Source organism: Phalaenopsis equestris, unplaced genomic scaffold (assembly GCF_001263595.1).
Source record: "Phalaenopsis equestris unplaced genomic scaffold, ASM126359v1 Scaffold000251, whole genome shotgun sequence".
Classification (NCBI taxonomy): Eukaryota; Viridiplantae; Streptophyta; class Magnoliopsida; order Asparagales; family Orchidaceae; genus Phalaenopsis; species Phalaenopsis equestris.
Genome location: NW_018164693.1, coordinates 2,079,840 through 2,094,191, shown reverse-complemented (window position 1 = coordinate 2,094,191; position 14,352 = coordinate 2,079,840). Strand labels below are relative to the sequence as shown.

The following is a 14,352-nucleotide window of genomic DNA, read 5'->3' as shown; positions in this document are numbered from 1 at the left end:
TGAGGATTGAAAACATTAAATTCAAAAAACAATCTTCTTCAATGTAAGTAGCCAGGGCTACTTTTTAAGATGCATGGCCAAAACCTGACAATAGAATGGAAAAAAACTGCACTTGCCAATGGGCACTGCAAGAGTGTTAAATAGGAAGCCTAGTAAATAAATCAACTTCATGGAACACTTTAATAAAGAGTAAAAGAAAGAAAAAGATAATGAGTTAAAGGAGCATACGCATTAATATTTCCGTGTTTAAAGTTCGATTCGCCATCAAAAACCAAAGGAAAAGGCGTATTCACACTGCTTCTCCCAGGCAAGGTGGGCAGCGAGCCAGAAGCAATTACCTATAATTTCCTTAAGGTCGCATTATTTTCTAAAAAGTATATTCAAAAGAATATGAAAACAAGAATTTATTGAAGAGAGAAGACACCACAGGGAAGAATAAAGTATTTACCATCACGTAACAAAAAATGACACAATGCAGGGCAACATTTATTAGCTAAATAATCGTTAAGCATTTTCAAAACTAAAATACTTTTAAACAATTTTATAATTAAAATAGCAACTTCAAATAAATAAACAAAATGTTAAATGGTTTAGCAATTAAAAGCTACAAAACAAAATTTAGCTTGATCATTGATCAATTATGTGAAAAAAATAAAGCCCATCAGAAACAATTAAGAATGGGTCATAAATATTCATTACATATAGTAAAATGAGAGATATGCAATATATTGTACATCCTCTAGGACTATTAATTATATATTTGTTAAGTATGGAGCCCGATAGGAACCACTCCCGCCTCCTGCTGAGATCGCGAAAAATCGTGATTCTTCACTGTTTCGCAAAAACCGCTGCTCATTAAGAGCACCGTTCTCCTTCAGTTTCTAAGTCACGGTTTTTGGTGTTCTTCTTCGGACTCCCTCGGGATAGAGAAAGGAAAGTGCGAATAATGTGTGCGTGCTTGGCAGAAGGAAGAAGGAAGATGAAAGATGAAGAAGATTATTCTCCCTTGGTTTCTTCTTGGTGGTTTGTGGCAGAAGAGAAATTGAATTTATTTATTTATTTCTCTTGTATTTCTCTTGTAAGTTTGTCTTCTTCGGTGTATCTAGATGTAGAGAGAGAAGAAGAAGAGAGCAATGTGTATTTGATGAAGAAGTTATTCAATATGAAGATGGCGGAAGGTGTTTCTGTTGCTCAACACCTGAATGATTTCAATATTATCACCAATCAAATGTCGTCTGTTGAAATTGATTTTGATGATGAGATACATGCACTGATATTGTTGGCATCGTTGTCAAATAGTGGGAAGCAATGAGAATGGTAGTTAGCAATTTTGCAGGTAAATCTAAACTGAAATGTGATGATATTCATGATTTGATTTTGGCTGAGGAGGTGCGCAAGAAAGGCGAGATCTCAGGTACGAGTTCGACACTAAATGTTGATTTCAGAGGGAGATGAAGGACAGGAAATCACATAGTGGGAGATCAAAATCAAAGTCTGGTCAGCAGACAACCTGCTGAAATTGTGGCAAGGCTGTCCACATGAAAAGGAACTGCAAGAATCCCAAGAATATGGAAAATGATAACGCAAATGTGGCATCTGAAGAAGTGCATGACAGTTCATAATTTTGTTAATGATGGAAGTGAAGAGGAGAGTGGGTCTGGGACACTCATTCCTAACCACAGAGCAATGAAAAAATCTTACAAGATGAAAGTTTGAGCAAGTGGGAGCTAGCAGAACTTCCACCAGGGAAGTAGGCATTACACAACAAATGGGTGTACCAGGTGAAGACTGAGTTTGATTGCACTAAGAGGTACAAGGCTAGACTTGTTGAAAAAGTCTTTCAGCAGAGGCAGGATATTACCCATGCAGTGGGAGTTGTAAGCAGAGATAAGAGTAATCGAGAATTGTAAGCAGAGACAAGAGTAACCTAGGAAATAACTTGGAGGTGCAAGATTATGTAAACTCTGTTAATATGTTGACTAAGGGTATTACTCTTGAGAAACGTTTATGATAAAAATACAGTTGTGCACAGCTTCAGTTGGTCTTTTGGAGTGAAGACAGAGGCTTTGAGTTGCAGAGGCGGAGGATTCATGTTTGAAGAAAAAGGAGATGCCGCTAGTAGAGGATATCAGTTTGAGGAAGAAGACGTTGTAGTCAGTGGATCGGTTTCCAAGTGGGAGATTTGTTAAGTATGGAGCTCCCGCTAAGATAGGAAAAAGTCGCGATTCTTCACTGTTTTGTGAAAACCGCTGTTTTGCGAAAACCGCTGCTCCCGCCTCCAGGATCGCGAAACAACGCCGCCCCTCGTCTCTTTTAAGTTGCAAACAGAAGAGGAAGAAAATTAAGAGCATAGTTCTCCTTCAGTTTCTAAGTCACGATTTTTTATGTTCTTCTTCAGGCTTCCTCGGGATAGAGGAAGGAAAGTGCGGGCAGTATATGCGTGTTTGGCAGAAGGAAGAAGAAAGAAGAAGAAGAAAATTGTTCTCCATTGGTTTCTTCTTGGTGGCTTGTGGCAGAAGAGGAATTTGTTTAAGTTTGTCTTCTTCGGTGTATCTCGATGTAGAGAGAAGAAGAGAGAGCAACGAAGTGAGAGATTCCTCTTGTAAGTCGAAACGATCGACTAGTGTAAATTCCTCAAGTAGTAAAATCCTCTGCAACTCCGTGAACGTGGGCAATTTGTAGAACCACATAAATCTGTGTGTTCCACCGTGTTCCTATTTTCTGGTGTGAATTTTCTCGTTCTATTTTTCGCTTCTTTGTCAAAGATCATTCTCCTATTAAATTTCATATATATACCACATTAGCTGGTATATATAGCTCATTAACAATATTGTCTCTACTTGATACTTGTTTAATAAAGGAGCACATGTATGTAATTTATGTTCATGAATATTTGCACCACCATGCTCTTGTTTATCTTTCCATGGAATTATTTCTAGAGATGCAACTACATGGAGTCATGTGCCCATAATTCTTGGTGCTTTAATAATCACCCTCATTCATGTGCCCATATCATGCCCATGCTTCGTAGGCTCCTAGTACAATTTGGAAGCTTTCAATAATAGATCATAACCTCGAAATCTTCCTGGCTATAAAAAAAGCCTGCAATAAGGTCAACAGCAGGTATTTCATCGCCTAAAGTCATTTATTATAATAAATTAAGGAAACACTCAAATCATTACCCAAATGTTGCAGCCACTATTTGTGACCTGTTTATCACTATTTACTATCGCTCTAAACCTCTACATGAGAGTATCATTGGGCTTCTTCTTTCAACGGGGCTATACTTCGTAGATGTTTCAAAGTTTTTGTTGCCGTGAGAAATGGGCTCAGAAAGATTGAATCTGAATTGGGCTAATTTTGTGCCAATCCTATCTACTACCTAGGTTATGAGAAGTTCATAAATAAATAGCTAAAAACATGTGATGGAAAAGTCATGAATTCAATAAAATTTCTAATTCAATAAAATTTCTTACTCCAATTTCAATTTCATGTGCATGTCCGATTTGTGATTACTCCAAATGCAAGTAAGTGTGACTAATTTATTCTGTGGAACGTCATCTCCTTGTGCAAGCATGAGGTATGGAATTTTCACTTTGATGAAAGTATATATTCTAAATATTTTTTTATGGTCTTGTTGTGCTCTTATTTATATTCAAATTGCATAGAACTCAGATTCCAATTGTGGTGAGAAATTTGAAATCTCTTGTTAATTTTGTGTGTTTATAACTTCTTATTAATTTGTTCGAATTTACTCAATCACTGCATTACATTTTGGGGTTTAATTTGTATATTTTCTGAAGGTTTTTCATATATTTAGCAGCCTTGTAACTTGTAAATCCCAAGCACTCCTGTGTGATCACTTACATCATATAGTTGCATTTAAAAACTTAAATCGCCATGCATCAAACAGAATTCAGAGCTTATGGTTGTATCTTTATGCCAACAAAAAAAAAAGACAAATAATATGATAAATTAAAAAATTTAAATGATGCAATTTATATGAAGATGGGCAGCTTATAATGTAAGTTAACCAAAATATGATTACAGTAAGGTTTTAAATTATATTCCTCCAGTAAATTAGAGGCATAACCTTGGGAAGTTTTAATAACGTTTTGAAAATTTCGTTTGAACAATAATTATAGCTTGATTTTGAAAATAAATAAATAAATTTACTAAAACAAAATAATGAGATATGCTCAATCATTTTGACAAAGCATTGTCACTATGATACCGGAAGAAAAAAATCCAAACCACAAAAACTGGAAATAACATCACCAAAACAAAGGACGACACAATCAAACACATTGAAAGTGTATCCCAAGGGCGGTGGAGGTTGGCCCGGTGGATACGAAGGCTTGGGCCAGCAAGGGTGAATGTGGTAGAAGGCTAACTGGGGTTGGAAGGTGGGCTGGAGGAGAGAGGAAGCAGATTAAGTTGGTAGGAAGGTTTGTTGGGCAGCTAGGAGGTAAGTTGGAAGGTCGGGTAGCAAGCTAGGAAGATGGGACACCAGCTGGGAAGGTCAGAACAACAAGGTAGCTTCTGTAGGGGAGCCGGAGGGCTGTCAGAAGGGGCCTACAAGAGCTGGACAGCAGGTTGTTGTAGCATAAAGAGGACCGGCAGTACAGGGGGAAGTTGTTGGGGGTGGCTGACGGCTAAGGGAAGTGGAGAAGAAGGGGGGAAGATAAAAAGGGAGACACAATCACAACCTCGGAGTAGGATACAGCTAGATCACTACCACCTCCTCGGATACAGTCCACAAAGGGGAAAAAAACTCCACAAATCAATCAAAAATCAGCTCACAGCAAAAAACTAAACCCTACATCCAGAAAACAGCAATTTAAAGACATTCACAGAGGAAAAATAGAAAAGGAAAGCTCCCATAAGGAAATCACAGAAAAGAAATGAGAGGAAAGGGATTAGCAGCAATGCCACCATTCCTAAATGGCCGCTCAATCGAGCGGGATGCAGAAAAGGCACAAGACGAGACGCGGGAGGCCGCAGGTTAAACGCTCCATTAGACGTGCTCTTAAATTTTGTATAAATAGTGGAATGAAAAATATTAACTACATGAACTCTTTCGAATAGGACTATTGCCTTTGAGTTCATGCTTACATTCAGGGAGGTGATTTAATTGGATTGATCAGGGGACTTAGGGAACTAAACTCTTGATGGTCGAATATTCTTAGACCACCAGATAAGGATAAGGGATAGGCCAACTCCATTTTGACACTAATTTTTAATCACCTGTTCAATTATACTCGCCACCTGAGCAGTTAAAGGGGAAAACTTCTTGAAACTTGAATTTCTTACAAACTTCCTTCAACTTGCTAAAATAGACCTATTTTCATAACTTCAGGATAAGTTTTAAATTGAATTTATGAATCAAACTTTTCAAACTTGGGTTGATAATTGTAGACTAAAACTTTCCGAAATTGATTTTATCTCTTTCACTGTGGGACCGCCAACCACTGAACCCGGTGCTACTGATACGTCACATATACTTGCATGAGCCGCCCGTGCTTCACTAACTTAATTTATTTATATTTTGTACACTATTGTGCATCCCCTTTATCCTTAAAAATATGAACCAAAATGCTCTTACTCCACTTAGAAATTTTTTAAATTTTTAAAATAATATTAAAGAGTTTAGTAACCTAAAAAACTCACAAATCTCTTAAATATTTACACATTTTAATTTGAATATCATTAGGTCCTATTGATTTTTCACTTTTGATTTCCTTTAAAGTATATTCAACTACTCTTTTTACTAATGTGACGGTAAAAATAAGGCATTTTTTTATTAACGATATTAAAATAACTAAGTTTGATCGCACTTTTATAAACTTCTTCGAAAATTTTATCAGAAAAAGCTCTCCCGCCTATGTTGAATATATTTATTTAAGAAAAGCATTCTTTGATTTTCATACTTAATACATTTTACTTGAATTAAATTTTTACGTTTTTTCTCTTTATCTGGCTAGTTTATACATAATTTTCACTCTCTATAATATGTAATCTATTATAAAGATCACTAAAACAAAATTCTTAGTTTCACAAACTGGTCTCTTAGACTCCCTTATATTTTCTCAATTCTATAAGCTTTTTATTAAAAAAACTTTTATATTTTCTTTTATTTCACATTATTATTTCACCACCAACTATTTTTATCTATTAATTTTTTCTCTTTTTGATTCTCCAATTATATTTTTTGTAACTTTTAATAATGCTTGTTATTTTATCCCATATAGAATTAGTTTCATCAAGAACATCCCAAATTTTAAAATCTTGAAGTTTACTCATAAAAATAATTTTATTTGTGTCTTTTATGTGCACTTATTTAATTTTAAGACAATATTTCATTGTATTATTTATGTTACAACTCCTCAACTTAAAACTCAAAATTAATAATCGATATTAAATACTTAAACTTTCAATTGGAATGACTTTACAATATTTACATACTCGACTATATATTTTTCTCATTAAAACTCAATTTATGTTTTATTAGATTTATTCTTATAAGTAATAATATACTCATCCCTTTTCTGATATAAAATATTAGCAATAACAAAATCATACGTTGAACTAATATTTAAAATGATTATATCATCTTCTTTGATCACTTCAATGCCATAGCCACCATGAATATTTCCACAATCTTCTACCACTCTACCAATATGTCAATTTAAATTTTCTCAAATAAAAATTCTTTCTTCAAGAGATATCATTCGTATTAATTATTTTAGGTTATTCTAGATTTTTTTTTTTGAACCTATATCTAAATATACTTGAGAAGTATAAACAATAACACCATTAAAAATCTTAGCATCAACAATAATCTTTGGGACTATAATTTTATCTTTAATTTTATCAATTTTCAAAGCATTTTTTTTCAAAATCGTATTTATAATTACATCTACACCATTTCTAGCGCGACTCCTACCTGAATATCAAAATTTTAAAACCTAAGTCATCAATCTCTTTAATTTTTCTCCAACCCATTTAATTTCTTGCATACAAAAGATATAACTTTCTATGAACCATAATATCTACAAATTCTATTAATTTACCCGTAAGAGTACCAATATTCTAAGATTTTATCATATATTAGTTTCATGGACAAACTTCTTTGCCCGCTTGCTTATTCAAAACTACACCCGGGCGTAGGTGTAACGATCCTTGCACATTTTTCATTGTATTCAAGTTATACAATGCGTCGCTTTCAGAGGATGTCCTATAATTTAAATAACGATTTAAAGAATTCACGTTGTGTTTTTTTTTTTTTGGTCAAAAAATTTTATGTTAATTGTCGACTACCAAAGGCAACCATTCACTTTTCGCACTTGAGGCTTGGTGCCTGATAATGGTAATGTTTTATTTGGACAAAGTGTTAGATGAAAAAAATGGTTTGCCTTAATTTACAATTCTACAACAAAGGTTTATTGAATCTACATATAAATCCACGATAGATCATGAGAGTCGAAAATAGAGTTAAAAAATAATTTGAATACAAGATCAAACATAAACATGATTTTTTAATAGAGATTAAGTTATAACTAAATGTAAAACTGGATAAATGATATCTAATATAGTTGATTGACAAACAAACAAATCTCATGATTCAAATCTTTATGAAATATCAATTAATATTATTTTCATGATAGATCCTTAGACTGATGTTGACTTTTCTTTTAATTAGCATTCCTTAACATACCAATTTATTAAAGCACTTACGGAAAAAGTAAAGTTGCGTCGGCATTTCAAATTACTTTTTACAAACAACTACTTTAGTCTAAAGGTGCATAATTCTTGTAAACACATATTTAAGTGATTTAAATTAAATTTATTTTAAAATATTATTCTAAAGATGCATAATTCTTCTAAACGCCTTCTAGAGACCCTAAGCATTCAGCCAACCTTTGTTCTACAACCTTACTATCACACTCTAACCCTAAACAACAATTTCTTTTCAATCAAAATTTTAATTGGAAAACGAGGCGCTAGTCCGCCAAGAAAAAACTCTCAACAAGGTGTTCAGAAGCTCACTATGGAGAACATGCAGTAGGAAATCCTCTAATTTTAGTGGAGTCTCGCTACTCTTGAAAGAAGAAAATATGGAAAATCCATGCATAGCAACAACGATAACCCACCTGATAAAGGAGTTAAAGAAAACCCTTTCCATCAAGAAGCTTCAAGTGATAAAGAGTTGATGTCACATCGATTCGGCATTGAGTGTAGGATGATAGAGGGAGGTTTTGGAGAAAATGTGAATTTATCAAATTTTGACTATTGTGTGGATCTAAACAAGTTCATTAAATGGCTCCAAACAATAGAAAGAGCCTTCAAGTATAGGAACATCCCATCTGACATAAAAGTAAAGCTAGCTGACATTAAATTAAAGAAGAATTTATCTCTATGGTGGAAAATTTTGAAACACTTATGCCAACATGAGAGCAAAAAAACTCACTATTCTGTTAAGATGAAAAAGAAGATGCGGCGTCAATAGCTTCCCCTGTATTACAAACAAACTATATTCATAAAACTCTGAATTGAAGGAATTATAGGAGCACACAATAGTGAGAAACTTGGAGAACAAAATTCATCTATTAGTATTGTGATGCAATCGTAATCGTATTGGTCTCTACTCGATGTACAAACCTTAGCTTTAAAAACTGAGAAACAACAATGTCATTAGGTGACTAACACACCTTACAGATAGAGTTCAACCCCAAGATCAGGCAGCAGGAGTAAACCAATGGTGCACTCAAGACAATCTACCCAAGTAGAAGCCAATCCATAATAGAGAAAAGATGGAGACCACTAGCACTCTCAAATTTATCCCAGCTAGAAAGTGCTTCAATTGTTATGGTTTTAGGTACATTGAGACTAACTACCCATATAGGAGGGCAATCAGCTTCACTGAGCAGGTGACAGTTGAAAAAACAGACAGTTACAAAAAATAAGGATACAAAAAATGAGTATCAGCTTCTAGTTGACGATGAAGAAATACTAATGATATGAAGGGTATTGCAGGCTTTAGCCAATGAGAGAGCGACAGTGGATTCCACATAATATATTTCATACTCTTTGCATCAAAAAGGAAAGATGTGCAATCTTATCTTAGACGCAAGTAGTTGTGAGAGAACGTAGTTTCTACCCAAATGGTTGATAAGTTGAATCTGGCAAAAAGCACACCCAACGATATCTCCTATTGTGGTTGAAGAAGGAAAATAAGATCACAATTGACCGGCAATATCTTGTGAAGTTTTCTATTAAATAAAAGTTATAAGAGTAAGTGTTGTGTGACGTGATACTCATAGATGTCTGTCACATCCTATTAGGTCATCTTTGAGAGATACGATCATTGCACAGATCATGATAGCTACAAAAATACATATTCTTTCAAAAAAAAAAAAGAGAAAACATTGTAATTGTCTTATCTTAAAAAAAGTTTGAGATAATGAGCATTTCTACTGAGTTTAAGAATATGGTGTCATGCTCTATTTTTTTGCGAGACTTTGAAAGAAGCACCAATTGAATTAGCATTGGTTCTCTTATAAGGCAATGAATCTAAGGAGTTCACATTAGACGCAGTGCAATCCTTACTAAGAGGGTTTTAGGATTTTATGATCTACAATCTACCTCCTTTGTTACCACTGATAAGAGAGAATCAGTATGTCATCAATTATGATATAGATATTAAATTTTTTAACTATTTTTGGGAGGTTCTATGGAGTAAGTTCAGCTCAGCTCAAACTTGCGGGCCCCCCATAGAGATGACCAAATAAGAGTGGCGACCCTCGACTTTGAAATCTCCCTAAGTATTTTGTGAAAATGAATATCAGACGGTAGAATCCAAATAATTCTATAAAATAAGGTGAAGCCTCTCCCATTCATAGAGAGTGACGTGCGGATTCCGCATTATGCTGCGGATCACAAAATCCAACAACTGCGGGATTGATTCGAGATGGGCTTTCATCTCGTAGGCTTGCAATGGTGAAATTTTCCAACTATTTTGGGTTGTATAAGTCAGGGAACCTTATTTCCCTTTTTTCCCTAATTTTTATATCTTATTAGGGTTACTTTTGTTTAGGAATACTACTTATATGTTGGATTTTTCGATTTTTGAGAGAATTTTTGTTTTGTGTATTTTTGAGAGTTTATTATATGATTTTTGCCCTTAGGAAAAGTAGTATCCTCTTCCTTTTGCAAATAATATGTATGAGAAAAGATGATGAACCTTCTCATCATCCATATCCCCTTCCGAGCAGTGTCGGCCTCACGTATTATCATTCTTTTGCTATTCCATAATCACTTTTTCGCTAAATCCACCTCCTAAATACCTTCTAATTGCCCTAGAACAGTGTCACACATGCTACATATAAAGTTGAACAAGTTAAAAAAGACATTATTATTATTTTTATCTTTCTTTTTCTATTATATGAGTTTGAATGAGAATTTCTCGTTCAACGACAGAAAGCTTATCCTTCTTATGGAGCCAAGACATTCCCTCTTCGAGCACTCGAGAAACTCATCCCTTTATCCTGCTTGTCAGCAGTCCCACCACTCTTTCTCTCCTCTTTATTTGCTTGTAATTATGGGATGCTAAAACCTTTATTCTAAAGCTCTATTGATGATGGTACAACTAACAAATGGTTTCAAAGACACTAGAACAAAATCCTACAAGAATATTATAAGTTCTATCAAAATTAATCAAATATCTTATAAGTTCTATCAAAATTAATCAAATATCTCACAAGGTCACTCAAAGTCAATAAAAGATTTCTTTAAGATCTTACATTAATACAAAATCTCTAAAATATTCCCATAGCCCGAACAAAATATCTTGATCAAAGATATACATTTAAAAAAGAGAATCAATCATGTGATATAGAGTTTTATTTTGTGAAAATATAGCTCCATAATTTTAACATGCATCGTATCACACCTTACAACATTCAACATCATATGTGACCTTCTTACTAATGCCCAAATTACCATCAAATTCTCGAATGCACGCCACACTTTCTCTTGGAACATAAAGATCTTTACAACTCCCCTCTACCATCTCTTATCTCGCTTTCCCATAGATACTTCACACCTAAAGTTGCTCTAATAAGAGGATCCTGCAAAAACAGTTTTTATTTTTTTCTAAAAAATATCAATTGTATGCCACAACAAGCTTATCTCTTAAAATTACGTGTAAATTATAAAAATATAAGTTAATTTAATCCCATGTCAATTATGTTTAATAATTTTATTAGATATGTTGTTCTTAACATGTGATAAAATCCTTTCTTTTGTAATTTGCGTAAATTTTATTTTTTTTATTTTTTTATTTTTTTAACACTATCATCGCCGGTCTCAAGCCCGAATGTGAAAAGTGGAGAGTTGTGTTAGGTAGTTGACAGTCAGCGTAAAACTTGTCGAAAAAATCATGACATGAATTTGTTTGATCACGACCCTGGAAGCAACGCGTTGTATGACTTGAATACAGTGAAAAGTGTGCAAGGGCCGCTACACCGGCGCCCCGGTGTAGTGTTAAATAAGCAAGGGTTCTCACATTACAGACGGATGCAGGTAAAGAAGTTAGTACATGAAACTAATGTAACTAATATCATGATAGAATTTTGGAATATAAATACTCTCAATTGTAGATTAATGGAATTAGCTGATATTATGATTCATAGAAAGATTACCTTATGTATTCACAAGACTAAATAGGCTGAAAAAAAGGCTAAGAAGATTGACAACTTAGGTTTTAAACTTTGGTATTCTAGTAAGAGCCACACTAGAAATGGTGTAGGTATAATTATAGATAAGATAATTATAGATAATAATTATAGATAAGAGTTTGAAAGATAATGTTTTAAAAATTAATAGAGTTATAGATATAATTATAGCCCTTAAGATTATTATTATTGATAATCAGATTTTTAATATCATAAGCGTTTATGCTCCTCAAGTAGATTTAGAAATAGAGTCTAAAAACAAATACAGGAATGACTTAAAAGACTTAATACAAACTTAACTCTTGAAGAAAGAATTTTTATTGGAGGAGATTTAAATGGACATGTTGGTAGAGTGATAGAAGATTTCAGAAACATTCATGGTGGCTATGGTTTTGGAGTGGCTAATGAAGAAGGTAGAGCAATTTTAAATTTTACTTTAACATATAATTTACAATTTTGTTATTATTAATATTTTATTCAAGAAAAGAGATGAGTATCTTATTACTTATAAAAATTGATATAATAAAACACAAGTTAATTATTTTCTTATGCGAATAAAAGATCGTAGAGATTGTAGAGATTGTAAAGATTGTAAGATCATTTCAATTGAGAATTTAAGTACCCAACATCGATCATTAATCTACATTTTAAGATGAAGCGTTGTAAAATAAATAACAATAGGACTCGTCATCGTAGAATTAGATGGAGGAACCTAAAAGACAAATAAAATTATTTTTATGAGTACAATTCAAGATTTCAAATTTTGTGATGTTCATGAAAAAGCAAATGTTATGTGGGATAAAGTAACAAACACAATTAAACAAATAACAAAAGATGTACTTGGAGAAATAAAAAAAAAATTTATATAAAAAAAAAGAGTTGGAGGTGGAATAATATTGTGCAAGAAAAGATAAAATATAAAAAGTTATGTTATAAAATTATTTGAAATATAAAATTTTAGAGAATTGAGAAAAATATCAAACGGCTCGCAGGGAGTCTAAAATAACAATCTGACGCAAAAAATTATTTATAATATATTTGATACTAAGAAAGTCGAAAAATATATGTATAAACTAGTCAAACAAAGAGAAAAAAGAAGTAAATATTTAACTCAAGTAAAGTGTACTAAAAATGAAAATCAAAAAGTGTTTTTCTTATAAAAAGATATTCAACATAGATGAGTGAGTTATTTTGATAAACTTTTTAATGAAGTTTCTGAAAATACGATCGACCTTAGTGACCTTAATATCATTAAAAATAATAAAACATTTCATTTTTTACCATCGCATTAGTAAAAAAGAAGTTTACGAGGATTTAAAGAAAACTAAGGGTGGAAAGTCTGTGGGACCTGATGATACCTTGATTGAACTGTGGAAAAATTTAGGAGATTTGGGAGTTTCTTGACTTACTAAACTCTTTAATATTATTTTAAAAACTAAAAAGATGTCTGAGGAGTGGAGGAAGAGTGTTGTGGTCCCCATTTTTAGGAATAAAGGGGATGCATAAGAATGTGCAAATTATAGAGGAATTAAGTTGATATGTCATACTCCAAATTTATGGGAGAGGGTAATTGAACATAAGTTAAGACGTATTACAAAGATTTGTCACAAAAATTTGGATTTATGTTGGGCAGGTCTTCTATGGAAGCTATATATTTATTGAGAGGTTTGATGGAGAAGTTCAGAGATAATAAGGAGGATCTACATTTGATATTTACTGATTTAGAAAAAGCTTACGATAAGGCTCCAAGAGATATCCTTTGGAGAGTTCTTGAGAAGAAAGGTGTTGATATGACTTATATCCAAGTCATTAAAGATATGTACTAGCACTGTGTTCGAATTGAAGGAGGATTGACCAAATAATTTCTATTTCTGTTAGATTACATCAGGAATCAGCTTTAAGCCTATATCTTTTTGCTTTAATTATGGATGATCTTACTGGACAACTACAAAAGGATGTACCTTGGTGTATGCTTTTTTGTTGATGATATCGTGGATAAGATGATAAAAAGCCAGGAAAAACTTGAATTATGGAGGTCTACATTGGAGTCTAAAGGCCTTCATTGGAGTACAACTAAAACTGAATAAATTGAATGTAATTTTAATAGTAGTAGCTCTAGTGACAGAAGTATAACTTTGGGTGCTAAAATAATTAAAAGGTATGAATGATTTAGATATCTCGGTTTTGTTGTTCAAAGCGATGGTGATATAGATGGGGGTGTATATAGTAAAATTCAAGTAAAATGTTAATAGTAAAATTCAAGTTGGTTGGTTGAAGTGGAGGAATGCTTTGGGTCTTTTGTGTGATAGAAAAGTACCATTTAGAATGAAAGGAAAATTTTATAAGATGGTAGCGAGAACTAGGGCTGTCAATTTGGCTCGTTGTTCATGAACAGCCCGTGTTCGGCTCCGTCAACACCCCGCTGTTCGATCTCTTCTTTACAGCTCATGTGACAATGTGGTTAGTGTCTTTCTTGGTATAGATTTGATCCAGGTTTGAATCCCACACTACATCTATTTTTCTCAATTTTAGTTTAACGAGCCAATTTTGAGCCAAACACGAACACGAATATTTAAATCGAGCCGAACACGAACACACTGTTCACGAGCCGATTTCG

General features: G+C 33.3%; 1 protein-coding gene across 2 annotated transcripts in view; it reads right to left on the bottom strand.

Annotated features, from left to right (window-relative positions):
- Nucleotides 1-14,352, bottom strand: part of LOC110024312 — a 105,595-nt gene that overhangs the window by 82,582 nt on the left and 8,661 nt on the right. For both annotated transcript variants that reach the window (XM_020724202.1, XM_020724203.1), the window contains exon 5: nucleotides 229-338. In XM_020724202.1, coding sequence (XP_020579861.1) covers nucleotides 229-338 — 110 coding nt within the window. The remainder of the gene's footprint in view (nucleotides 1-228; nucleotides 339-14,352) is intronic.